The following is a 14,026-nucleotide window of genomic DNA, read 5'->3' as shown; positions in this document are numbered from 1 at the left end:
ACGTCCCTCACTCCTCCCCAACCCGACACCACATCACTAACTACGAGCCTGCGGACCAATAGGAGATCGCACTGTCTAGGGATCCTGCGGTGATCGTGATGGTCGATGGTTTAGAAAGTAAACCATCGACCATCACGATCACCGCAGGATCCCTAGACAGTGCGACACCCCATCCCTCACCCGAACCGCAAGCACACACAGACAATGCGACCTATACCCTATACTACCACCTAGAGTGGACATCAAAGTAAACCAAACTCATGCCTTCCCAACCTCAGCACCACTCAACATTAGACACTCCAAACAACAGAGCACAAGGGAGAGCACACCACGACCTCCCAAAAACCTGCAGGCTATGCATGAAAACCCATTGGGCACCACAAACCTCAATGGCAAAACTCACAACTGAAGATACAATTGGGGACCTAAGGGACATGATAACACTGTAAAATATAGTATGTGAGCTCCAAAAGTGTAGGTGGATGAAAGAAACAAAAAATGTTCCTACAGGTAAAAGATAAATATGCCTTTATTGAAATACAGCAGCTTAAAAAAATAATAAACAATTCCCTTAAATGTAAATAAACCTCATAAGTGGGATGTGTAGCACAATCCAGTAAATAATGTATCTAATTCTTGTAATTGTTCATAACATAGCCTTCAGTGGGGGCATATTGTTAATACTTGAGACAAGAGAACTAGGCTTATTCTAGTCATCTATAGGTGACACTAAGTTATTATGTATTATTATTATTATTATTTAAAAAGCGTCAACAACTTCCACAGCGCTGTACAATGGGTGGACTAACAAAATGTATTCGTGGCCGGTGCAAGGACTTCTGTCTACACAGGCGAAAGCACATTTTGCTGTCCCAAAATTTTTTCTTCAACTGTCTGTCTAATATCCCAGCTTTTGCCCCTCTTACCCATTCTTTTGCCCATTTGCGCATCTTGTCACCTTTTTCTTTCTTGTTTTCCATTTTTGTATATTATATCTCCTGTTTGTCATTCTTTTCATGTTTTTGTGTCTTCATCCTAATTTTTTGCTCTTACACACACTGGCTCTTACACACTGGCTCTTACACACACACTGCTTATACATAAACACACACTGGCTATTTCACACTCACTGCTTATACACAAACACACACAATGACTCTTACACACACACACACACACAAACACCCTGAGTCTTACACCCACACACACAAACACACTGGCACTAACACACACAGTAACTCTTTCACACACACACACACACACACACACACACACACACACACACACATACACACACACACTGGTTCTAACACACACACTGTTTATACACACACACACACACACACACTGACTCTTACATACATCAGCGCATACGCACACAGACTTACTGTTTTTTATAATTGCTAAACAGAGGTGTTGCTGCACTATAGTAGCTTCCCTCCGGTATATCTCAGCGGCCTTTAGCTCATGAAGAGATGGGCTAAAGGCCTTTAGCTCATGAAGAGATGGGACGTGGTTGCTCCTCACTGCTCCACCCTCCTACCTCAGTGGCTGGATGTTTTTTCCCCCCATCGCACAGCCAGCCAACTCGGTAAGTTACTACTATGGCATTGCTGACTGGCGGGAGCGGAGTTCTCCGTGCTCCCGCCGGTCACTCGACATCTTTGCGCCCCTCAGGTCGGTGCGCCCTAAGGCGGCTGCTCCTGCATGTATTTGTAACCAGACAAGTTGGACACACAGAACAGAGGGATTGAGGGTCCTTCTCAATGAGATGGCATGCTAAAGGGAGTGGGGTATAGTGACAAAAAAGGTAAGGGTAGGGTAGAAAAGTAGGTTGCTAGGATAGTGTTCAATGAGGGCTTAGTGTTTTGTTTTGATGACAGTTGCAGGAGAGGAATCAGTTGAGACAAAAAGGTTCAGAGTCCCCTGTCTCAAGCAAATATGGACCATGGACTTTAAATCATCTGTCTCTATTATTAGTGGGTTGGTAATACCCTGGTCCATAAGGTGTATACATCCAGAACACTTGATCATTCACTAAACAGCCATTTCAAATCTCACGTAATGTAATAGTTTTATTTACAAATTCTTCACCAATGCAAAAAATAATTGGGGTTTAGTTACAGTATATGATCATACATTGCATTTGTCTGCCACAATGTCAATGTACCCCAATGTTTTTATGAGATTAATGCACATACTTGGGGAAAAGCTTTCTTCTGGGACTCTGTGCAGGGTAAGGTTAATTAAAGCCCTTAAATGAAGCACCTGTAACAGGAAGGGTGCAAAGCCGAGGAGTTGGCCTGGACTCCCAAATATAAATATATGAAACCAAGAGGCTGCACTCATCTGAACATACATTATAGGGGCCAATTCATATATCCTCGCTCATTCACTAAACAGCCATTTCAAGTCGTACTTGAAATGGCTGTTTAGTGAATGAGCGAGTGTGCTGGATATTGCATGTTGTATAAATTGGCCCCAGCAGCACCATATAACATATGCATGTTCAGGTGAGTGCAGTCTCTTGGTTTCATATATATATATATATACTTTATTACCCTCCACTTCTCATCCACAGAGTGAAAGATGAATGGGTTATTCATTGATTGTACACCCCTTGTTAATAAGTTATATGGAGATCCCCAACCATCTTACTTTGGTGAGAGGATAATTAATGGGGACATAACTAGTTATTAGAGGCTCTTTAGAGGTCAACTTTAGTTTTTCCAACCCCTTATGTCTTATAATGCATATTGGCCATTTAGAACAATCAACTAGATGATCATGAAATTATCAATGTTTAGTTAAAAATACATTATAAATAGTAATGCTCCATTATCTGTTGATGCACCATGACAACTTTGCATTCACTCTGTGTTCACTATCTCTGATAAAAGTAGATTATACCCACAGTTATTTCTAAAATATATGGCAGATGTATATCCTTACATTGGATCCGATAAAGCAAAGGAGGAGTTATACCTGTGTATTATAGATCAAGCTTTGTTTCTGCCTTGAGCTGTAAGCTAGATCAAGACGTCAGTTTATTGAGCATTTCCATATAGACCACTTTTCCCAGAAATACTTGCCTAACAAGGTAAGATCAGACACCAATGACCAGCATGAAAGACTCATCAAAGGTTGAGCCTCTCACTCTGGTTGGGGAAGTGGATCTGCCTGTAGCTATATACAACCTCATTCAGTTTTGTACATACAGAGACTTTAGAGGTGTATTGTATTTTCTTAATTTAATTTTGTATATTCTAACACAATTTATCTAAACCTGGGAATCCCTTTTTGCCCTAGAGTTCCATGTAATATGATGTACTATTACCTTAGTATTCAAGAGTAATATAAGGAATAATCACTTACTCTTGTTTACATCTGTCATTCTGTGGGTTGCCATATTTCTTTCCTATTTATTTTTAAAATGAATGTAACATCATCATTATACTTTTATTCTCCTATGTTGCTTTCCCAAGTACTGGCTGTTTGGATGTTTCCTTTTTTTATGATGCCAAAACCATCCTCAAGACTCTAAAACATTTATTTTTAATGCAATCCTGTGAGAGGTATATTATATTAGTTGATGATTCTGCATTGTGAAAGTTTATCTGGGAAATGCATTATAACTGTTTCCTTCTTTCTTTGTAGTGAATAGGAAGTAGCATGAAAGAAAGAGACGTCACTAGAGAAGGAAGAAGGCTTCTGATGTCAAATCCCACCTTCAGCTTTTAATTAAATTTTTTTGATAACAATGTAATAATATGAATTCATTACAGGGGCTTCCCATGGCAAGTCATTCCAACATTATGTTAATGTATCAAGCCCCTTTTATTCTGTAGTGCAAGGAGACACATAGTCCTCATGGCACTTCATAAAAAATGACCTATCCTGGTCCACATAGACCTGAATATATATGTGAAGACGGGGGAAATTTCCCGGTGGGCCGCGGCCGCCGGGCTGACAGCCCTGATCATCAGTCTAATGACATTTAAATATTTTCACATGTCAGTCCAAGGGGAGTAAAGAGGGAGGAGCTGGGGGCTGGTGTGGCCGCAATTAGGCTTCTAGCAGCCGGAGGGAGACCTGTCAGTCTCCCAGCACAATTAACAGCACTTTTGGCCGCATGCCCCGCCTCCATGCACAAGCCCCACCCCTGAATATAGATCTGCTTCCCGCACACAAGCCCTGACCTCAGGCACTTTGGTGACCTTGCTGGAAGGAAGAGGCCACAAAATGGTAACTTACCTATTAGTGTCAGGTAAGCTTCAGCAATGACAGTAATTGTGTGTCTTTGCCTGCTAGTGAGTGAGCTTGTGTGTGTGTGTGTGCCTGCTAGTGAGAGAGCTTGTGTGTGTGTGTGCCTACTAGTGAGAGAGCTTGTGTGTGCCTTCTAGTGATTGAGCGTGTGTGTGTATGTCTGCTAGCGAGTGAGCTTGTGTGTGTGTGCAAGTGAGTGAGCTTGTGTGTGCCTGCTAGTGAGTGATCTTGTGTGTGTGTGCGCGTGCTGTGAGTGAGCTTGTGTGTGTGTGTGTATGTGCGCCTGCTAGTGAGTGAGCTTGTATGTGTGTGTCAGTGAGCTTGTCTGTAGTGAGCATTTGTATGTTAGTGAGCTTGTGTGTGTCAGTGAGCTTGTCTATAGGAAGTATATATGTATCAGTGAGCTTTTGAGTAGTGAGCATGTGTGTGTGAGCTTGTCTGTAGTGAGCATGTTTGTGTGCGTGTGTGTGTGTGTGTGTGTGAGTGACAGTGAGCTTGTCTGTAGTAAGCTTGTGCATGTCAGAGTTTGCCTGTACTACGTTTGTGTGTATACCAATAAGCTTGTCTGTGTATGTCAGTGAAATTGTCTGTCAGAGAGCCTATCTGTGTGCATCTGTGAGCTTGTGTTTCTATGTCAATGCGCTTATGCATATCAGTGAGATAATTTGTCTATCAGGCTGTGTATCAGTGAGCTTGTGTGTGTCAGTGAGATTGTCTGTGTCTACATATTAGTATGCTTACTGTATAATTAAATGTTTTACTCTGAAATGACCAATATTTTATATTAAAAAAAAAATCTTTTCAGAGTAAAACATTTAATATATATAATATGCAAGAGTAAAACATTTAATATATATTACTTTTAATATATATAAGATATTACATGTGACAAAACATGGCGCAATGACTTACAGAGCTGGCATAGATTTTTTTTTCAGGGCTGCTCTGTATCTCTAGTCTGGCCCTTCCTACAAATCCCATGATATTAGCCTGTTTTAAAAAACAGTCTGCCACATGCCAAATTGGTTTACAAGTTGAACTAACAAGCTATTACTTGTGTCTATAGTGATGCAGTAGTATGGTTGTTTTTGACTAACGACCAGCTGAGCAATACTGGATTAATCCTCTGGCTTATGTCTTATAATATCTTGCAACCCCACTCCCACTAAATTAATTTGGTAAATGGCAGTGCTAAGGGCTTATCAAAGAGGGGTGCCGCAAAATAAAGCTTTTGTTTGTGTTGTAATCATAGTGGAGGTTCATAGGAGGTTCATAAGATGGCATTTGAGTTTTTTGGACCCAGGAAGCACATTGTTTGTTGCTGGCCCTAAATGAGACATATAGTTGTAAATGATTAAAGCTATAAAATATGGCCTGTAAATAGTTGGTGATGGCATTTTGAAAAGGCGCATGCTACATGTTGGATTTCTACGTGTTTAATATTATCAAGTGATTTATTTATGTCTTGCATTTGTTGTTTGAGAGACATAGCTCCTGAAAGAATTCCTTAATCCATAACTGGATTAACATATTGATCCAAGATACCAGACAAAACAAACAAAACAAACTCTCTCACCCAGTGATAAATTGAGTATATCAAAACCCTAGCCAATTACTCTTGTTTACAGAATCTGTGCCTCTCAACTTTCTTTCTCTCGTTTCCCTTTTGTTGACCATTGGCACACTGAGCTCAGCTTTTCCTTGCCAGAACAAGTCTAGTATAGAATATTTCACTTGACACACCACTCTGCAATGTGAAACCAAAACCAGAAAATCTAGCTACAAATGACTTCTCTATTGGTATATAATGCCTCATAGGCTCCCTAATGTGTTATCTTCCATGTCCGTGAAATTCTCTTCTTTAGTTATCTTTTGGTAATGTGATCGAATTACCTCTTTTTTTGATGGACATACACTATTCTATAAGCAATATAATGAACATCCTACCGTTTCTTACTGAGAAATTAAGGTTGAGGATGTATGAATAATCTAGAAAATTGTGCACTCGATAACAGGTAGATATTGTCAATATAATATTATTTAGCATATCTAGATTACACCTTTTCTTACTCAGTTTATCATATCCCCCAGCAGCCACAATATTTACATCCCACCTAACCAATGATTGAGCTTCAATGTACAGAATTCTCAGTACCTACCTCTTCACTGTAACCAACAGCTAACAGTGTATTAAATAGAAAGGGAGGGGAACAGCGCTACAGTACTGATCACAAGGGGGGATAGAGCTGCACACCTGAAAGGAAGGGTAACCCTCAAACCCTTCAAAGAATGGAGAGAACAAAAGACAACAAATACAGGGTGCGCTAAATAAAATAAAGGGAGATGAAAAAGTCTTTAGGTACAATGTGGACCTTGAGTGAGTGTTCTTAGGTTCTTTCTTTGGGATCTCAGTAGTCGAATATGGAATACAAAAGCAGAGAGGGGAGACCAATAGTGCAAAACCATAATGCGGAAAGGATCACGAACAACACAGACATGGAGAAGTGCCAACTTACAATTTAAAGAGCTAAGCCCAGCTCTAGGTAAAACAGCATACAGTGGTATTTAGTACTCCCCACATGTAGGATATTGCTGGACAATTGGAGGTGTCTTCACAAGATTCTTTACACCATCCCAGAGAGACGTCAGCATATAAAATATATAAAAGATGGAAAAACCCAATGGTGCAATAACTTTGGTGATACTGCAACAACAGACAACACTGAGGTCCTAAGAGTGCCAACTTACAATTTAAAGAGCTATGACCAGCTCTGAGTAAAACAGCATACAGTGGTATTTTAACTCCCCACATGTAGGATATTCCTCTAATGATGCTTGCAGTGCCGGACTTATGAAAATAAAATCACAAGAGAGGGCCCATAGTGTTTTCCATATATAAAATGACAGTGGAATAAAAAAGAAACGTACTTACAGTGTTCAGAGCAGCCACACTGCTCTATGAACCAAGCGTTGGTGGAATAATCCCCACCAGGGATTTCTTTTGAAGTACTGGATCTTGTTTAAAAAAAATCAGCCAGGATAAAACAGCAACATATAAAGTAAATGTACTAACCAAAGATAAGTGGTAGTCACAAAATACTTTAATTAAAAACAAAGTAAAAATACACAACGTGTTTCGCCAAACAGTAGGCTTTTTCAAGTGTAGAGTAAATAATCCTGGCTATTCACATTATATAGGCAGCTAATTTGCAATGCATTTCAAAGATTGGCGCCAAAATGGTGGACATATTAAAATAGTGAAAATAAATTGTTTTTATATTTTAATAGTATAGGGTAGTACTAAACCCACATATGACCTGAGGGGTATAAAAAGAAATAGACTTTTATGCGAGGGAGGGAAGAAATTAGGTTGCGAAATGAAAGGTTAAAGGTCGCGAGGGCGTGGCCCTGGGACCATCTTAGTAGAATGGAGTGTAAATAGAAGGCGGCCATATTGTTGAAGGGTAAAAGGGGTGAAATGTAAGTGTGGGCACTATATTTAAAGGGCAAAGGGGTGGAATGTAATTATGGTTGGAGGAGAACATACAGAATATTAAAAAATATTAAAAAACAGTGACAATATAATACAATTTTATGTGCAAATATTGGGTTTTTCCATCTTTTATATATTTTATATGCTGACGTCTGTCTGGGATGGTGTAAAGAATCTTGTGAAGACACCTCCAATTGTCCAGCAATATCCTACATGTGGGGAGTACTAAATACCACTGTATGCTGTTTTACCTAGAGCTGGGCTTAGCTCTTTAAATTGTAAGTTGGCACTTCTCCATGTCTGTGTTGTTCGTGATCCTTTCCGCATTACGGTTTTGCACTATTGGTCTCCCCTCTCTGCTTTTGTATTCCATATTCGTCTACTGAGATCCCAAAGAAAGAACCTAAGAACACTCACTCAAGGTCCACATTGTACCTAAAGACTTTTTCATCTCCCTTTATTTTATTTAGCGCACCCTGTATTTGTTGTCTTTTGAGCTAACAGTGTATAACTAAAATTTTCATTTAGGTAAACATACAAACTTCTGTTACTCAGATCTCGCAAGGCTCTTTTCCTTAGAACACTAGTGTGTTTTTCTGTTAATGCCAACAAGTTATCTATTGCCTCTACCCAAACTACCTACAATGGTCTGATATAAGATTTGACTTTTGCTAATATTGCCACTTGTCAATTTAAAAAATAGAATCTGGTGAACATCCTTTTTTTCCCTTGAACATACCAATAAAAATAACTTTAAGGGTTTTATTAATTTTGATCTTTTTAAGGGCATATAGCTATTACCACTAGACACCAGTGGCATAACCTAGATGAAATTCTAAATAATTATAATTAAGGTAAATGTATTTTTGGTACCCAGATTAACTTAAGCTGCATTTTACAATTATGAGAACTATTGAAATGTTTGTTCACTGTATGTGTAAATGACTGGGAACTCACCATGAGACTGGACCTTTGCCACCTCATTCTTTTGGACACCTCCCATAGACCAGTTCTTGGTGAGAACGCTATTATTCCACCATCACATTGTCACCCTCTACTGATTTACATGAGCCACATAATTTAAGGTACTTTATTAGTCAAAATGAAATAATTATGATGGAAAGGTCATCACTATTATAAAATAAAGTAAATAGCAACTTAGGAAACATAGAAATAAAAAAAAGAACAAAAAATAAATAAATTGAATGTATTTCTTAGACAATAAACTACAGAGAACTGGAAAGATATTTAAAGATAGCCAGCCTGGGAATATAGTTAAATTAGAAAAAATATCCAATTAAACTTCTTTTACCTTAAATTTTGGAAATTGTGTTTCAGTTCTCCTTTTAGTGAATTAGATTTCACTTGTACTGCTTCAAGGTAAGTTATGTTTAATAATAATAAAGGAAAACTTCAAGCACCATAACCATTACGGCCCACCGTAGTATAAGAATGGTTTTCCTTGTTTCAGTATGACCTTGCTACTTCTGTCTCTGTTTTATCTCTGAATTTTCTGCATTTTCTCCACTTCAAACTTTTTTTTCTCTCAAATCTCATTGATTGATATAATGTCAAAGTAAGTAACTATCACGTAGCTTAGTATAAATACCAAAAGTTTAAAGGGACACTATAGTCACCCAGACCACTTCAGCTCAATTAAGTGGTCTGGGTGCCAGGTCCCTCAGGTTTTAACCCTTCAGATGCAAACATAGCAGTTTACATTTGTGGTTAATCCAGCCTCTAGTGGCTGTCTGCGCATCTGCGACGCTGGAGGCATATTATGCCTCCATCGCGCAGAGCGTCGATAGGAAAACATAGAGAAATGCTTTCGTATGGACACTTTGAATGCGAGCGCGGCACTTGCTGCGCATTCACATTCGTCACCAGCGCCGAGGGAGGCGCTGGAAAAAGGTAAGCTGCTGAAGGGGTTCTAACCCCTGCAGCGCCACGGGAGAGGGGCCCTGACTGTGGGGGCACCCTCAAGGCACTATAGTGTCCGGAAAACCGCTTAGTTTTCCTGACACTCTAGTGATTCTTTAAATACCAAAGGTTTAAATAGAAGTGTAACACCTTGTCTAGCAATCTCTGTACATGCAGGATATCGGTAGTTTCATTCAAGAAATAAACTTTTGAGAGGACAATAACTCTTCTTTGTGAGGCACAAAAATCCCTATATGAATATTTCTTAACCACCACAGGGTCTTGAAAAAATAATGCATGTCATATTTTAACCTGGCGATGGGGTGTTCCTTACCCAAGTTCATGTAGTAATTCCCAAGCAGAAAATTGTAATCCTTTTTTCTGGAGTTCTAGTTTTCAATACCAGGAACAGTAATCTTAAACAGCAATTTAAAATACTCATCCTCTAATACAGGATTCCACAATAGCCAAGGAATTCCCGTTTGAATGTAGACTCTACCAAGGAGAAGTGGGATTATCATATCGTGTTGTTGGACTTGTCCCATGACTGACCCTTACTTTCAAGCTCTTCATTCAAAGATAATATTTATTTTGGGCTCCCTACTTTCCTTTCATCCAGAAGTCATTCTGCTGCACAATACTTAATTACCACACTCAAAATATAAACAATCACTTGATGCAGCTAAATTATTATCCGTATTCTGGTTTGCATTCATCTCTCAGGAGCATTCAGATGGTGGTTCCTGCCGCATTTCTTTACATTCCCCCCTTTTAAACTGGTGCTTTAGTTGTAGGAAGAATCCCTATTTTTTTTTTTTTTTTTTTAGACTGTGAACTGTTTACCATTGCAGCTATAGATGTATAATAGTTTTTCCTTTTTGTGGGTGATAAAACCTTTCAGATTCACTCTTGGCACCATAAGTATTATGAAGTGTTGTTCTAGTTATGGTGATTGAAGTGTTACTTTTTCAAGTGATTGAAATTTGCTGATTATATTATCCCTCTTGTGAAAAAATTTATTGGCACTATATATTTTTAAATCATGTCATGATTTTTTTCCTCTGATAAACACACTTATTTTTTTCAAGAAAGGGAGCAAAGATTAAAACTCTCTTCCTATGGAAAGCCACTACACGCAGTTTACAGTTAAAGAGGGTCTAAATAAAGGGCGGGCAGTCTTCTTCCAAGAACAACTTAATCCTTCTTCAAACATTTAATGGACAGTTATAAACATCAAAAATGTTGATTCTTTGATTCCGAAAATGAACATTTGCAGTTATTCAATAAAGTGACAATTATCTGGAATTCAAGGTGAAATCAAAGTAAATTTCAAATTTAAGGCCAAAGTAGGCAAAATAAAAAAGTTCTCCAAGTCTGCTACAGTTCCAGTTCAGTTATGTTTTAAATTCACCTTAATTCTAACTTTACTGAATAACCCTGTTAGGCAAATCAAACGTCACCCTGAGCTATAGAGAGAAAAAGCAATTTTAGAATTTAATGTTTTTTTCTCTTGAGATCACAGCAGCAACAATTATATAAACTTTCCTTACAGTTCCTAATAATTATCATGTCTTCTCCAAAGGACAAGTTGTGTTATAATAATTGAAGTATAATAATAATTTAAGAACTTTCCACATGCTACTGTTTGAACAGTAAAACAGAAGATGGCAGCATCACATTCTATATTTCTATTTTTATTTCGGCTTTGACACAACTCCTATTCCATATATATTCCCACTATAACTATGTTTTGTTTTGTTTTTTAAAAAAAATATTCAAGTCTTTATCTAATATACTGACTATTTCTACGAAAGTATACACATATATTCTAATACAAAAAAAAAACAATCAGCATAGAGATATAAACACGATCATTATGTGTCACTCTTAAGACAGTAGGTCCTCTTAATTTAACTCTCCTTTTTCACTGTATTACTTCACACACAACAATTTGTAATGAGAATAAAACACCGTAATTTAAAGATAAAAATGGTAACCTCAGAAGTGCAAATGATACCGCAATTTCTAGCAATCCATTTTCCTTGAGAAAAAACTCCAATATTTTGTGTTAGTGATTGGCTTCATTTAAAAAGGTATCACAATTAAATGTATTTTGTTTTGTTTTTCTTTTCTAAAAATATAACACGCTATAGCATTATTCCCTTGTCTCCTACATCCAAGAGGAAATCGGAAGTAGCTGGAAACATATAACTTTGCAAAACATAAATCAAAGCTTAATGGTTTTTATACCTATGTGAACGGATTATGTGGAACCTGCAAAAGTATATCCCTGTGTAATAAAGCAGATTTTTATTAAACACGAAAAGTAAATGACCACTACTTCCATAAGTGAATGGAAACATACAACATTATTGCAGAAATTTACTATAAAAAAAAAAAAAAACAATAACGACCAATGGTTCTCAGCTATTTAATTTCAGGTGTATATTACTAGAGAAGGGTCAGGGCTTAGGGAGCAGGGTGATAAATCCACTGTATAATGTCCCTTTAAGAAGACACACTCAGTATGGTCATTGTCAACAGGTCTGTTTGAATTGTCAGCCACCACATTATAATCATTTGTAGTAAAAAACGTATGTGCGACATTTAAAGACTGTCACTTTGACACACGGTCAATACAAAAGAACAAGCAAAATAATATTTCATGATAGAGGGATTTATTTTTAAGTAACATCATAACATTTCTTACACATAAACAATATATTCTTTTTTTTTCATTTGTTAATATAAATGTTCCTTTATTTTAAATGCCCCTTTGGTGAGGGTGTCTCCTTTTCCTTAAGGATCTGCGCTGTCGTGTAGGTATTTCGTCTTCGTGTGAGTTGCTGTCAGATGCATTGTCAGATGACCCACAGTCTGTATTGATACACTCACACTGGTCCACATCGATGTACTGATGATTAGCAATGCTTCCATCGGAACACTGCAACATCACATTTTTCACACTGGTTTTCACCTCTTGGCAGCAAGTACACTTATGTGAAATGGATTTGGCAGCTGCTGAATACCTGTAGACAAATAAAAAGAATATGTGAGAAATAACACAGTGGTAAGAAAGGGTGAACTATTAAAAATGCCGTAGTCCAGATATAAATAGTGTGATGACTTATATGTCAGAAGGGTTACAAAATAATTTTAACTAAATTATCACAAAAAATATTTACCAAGGTACTTTGATAAGAGGGAAATGCCATTTAAGACATAAAATGTATACCGAAAATGAATGACTACAGTACATAAAATAAACTCTAACTAAAATGTCAATTTAAAAATCTTACATTAAACTGTGCTCCTTCTTTTTTGTAAAAGGACATTCGTGTAATAGTTACTGTATATACTCGAGTATAAGCCGAGTTTTTCAGCACATTTTTTGTGCTGAAAAACCCCAACTCGGCTTATACTCGAGTCACTGTCTGTATTATGGCATTTGATATTGCCATAATACAGACTGGGGGCTTTGGGGGCTGCAGAGCTGTTACTTACCTCTCCTGCAGCTCCTGTCAGCTCTCTCCTCCTCCGCGCCGGTCCGTTCAGCACCTCGGTCAGCTCCCAGTGTAAGTCTCACGAGAGCCGCGGGGTCATAGTGCGGCTCTCGCGAGACTTACAGTGGGAGCTGACAGAGAAGCTGCACGGACCGGCGCGGAGGAGAAGGGAGCTGACAGGAGCTGCAGGAGAGGTAAGTGCTCCCTGCCAGCCCCCCTTCCCCCCACTGAACTGCCAATGCCACTGGACCACCAGGGAAGGAGAGCCCCCCTCCCTGCCATGTATCAAGCAGGGAGGGGGGACAAAAATAAATTAAATATAATAAAAATTAATAATAATTAAATGAAAAAAATAATAATAATAAAAAATAATAATAACAAATTATTAAAATAATTAAAAAAATAATAATAAAATTGCCCACCCCCACCAAGACTCAGCTACACACACACACACACACACACACACACTGCACTCATACACACATACTGCACTCATACACACACACTACATTCATACACACATACTGCACTCATACACACACTGCACTTATACACACACTGCACTTATACACACACTGCACTCATACACACACTGCACTCATACACACACTGCACTCATATACACACACACTGCATTCATACACACACACTGCATTCATACACACACTGCACTCATATACACTGCATTCATACACACACTGCACTCATACACACACTGCATTCATATACACACACTGCATTCATACACACACTGCACTCATACACACACTGCACTCATACACACACTGCACTCATACACACACACTGCATTCATACACACACTGCATTCATACACACACTGCTC

At 38.3% G+C, this 14,026-nt stretch overlaps 2 protein-coding genes across 2 annotated transcripts in view; both read right to left on the bottom strand.

Moving 5' to 3' along the window:
• LOC134578518 (mucin-5B-like) overlaps window positions 1-980 on the bottom strand; it is a 144,203-nt gene extending 143,223 nt beyond the window's left edge. Inside the window, exon 1 of the mRNA XM_063437502.1 lies at window positions 927-980. Within this exon, the coding sequence (XP_063293572.1) occupies window positions 927-980 (54 nt within the window). The remainder of the gene's footprint in view (window positions 1-926) is intronic.
• Window positions 981-12,340: 11,360 nt separating this feature from the next.
• LOC134578517 (mucin-2-like) overlaps window positions 12,341-14,026 on the bottom strand; it is an 83,133-nt gene continuing 81,447 nt past the window's right edge. Inside the window, exon 64 of the mRNA XM_063437501.1 lies at window positions 12,341-12,708. Coding sequence (XP_063293571.1) covers window positions 12,444-12,708 — 265 coding nt within the window. The 3' untranslated portion in view covers window positions 12,341-12,443. The remainder of the gene's footprint in view (window positions 12,709-14,026) is intronic.

This window comes from Pelobates fuscus, chromosome 12 (assembly GCF_036172605.1).
Source record: "Pelobates fuscus isolate aPelFus1 chromosome 12, aPelFus1.pri, whole genome shotgun sequence".
NCBI lineage: Eukaryota > Metazoa > Chordata > Amphibia > Anura > Pelobatidae > Pelobates > Pelobates fuscus.
Note: the sequence above shows the minus strand (reverse complement) of the source record. Positions and strands in the feature narration are given on the sequence as shown.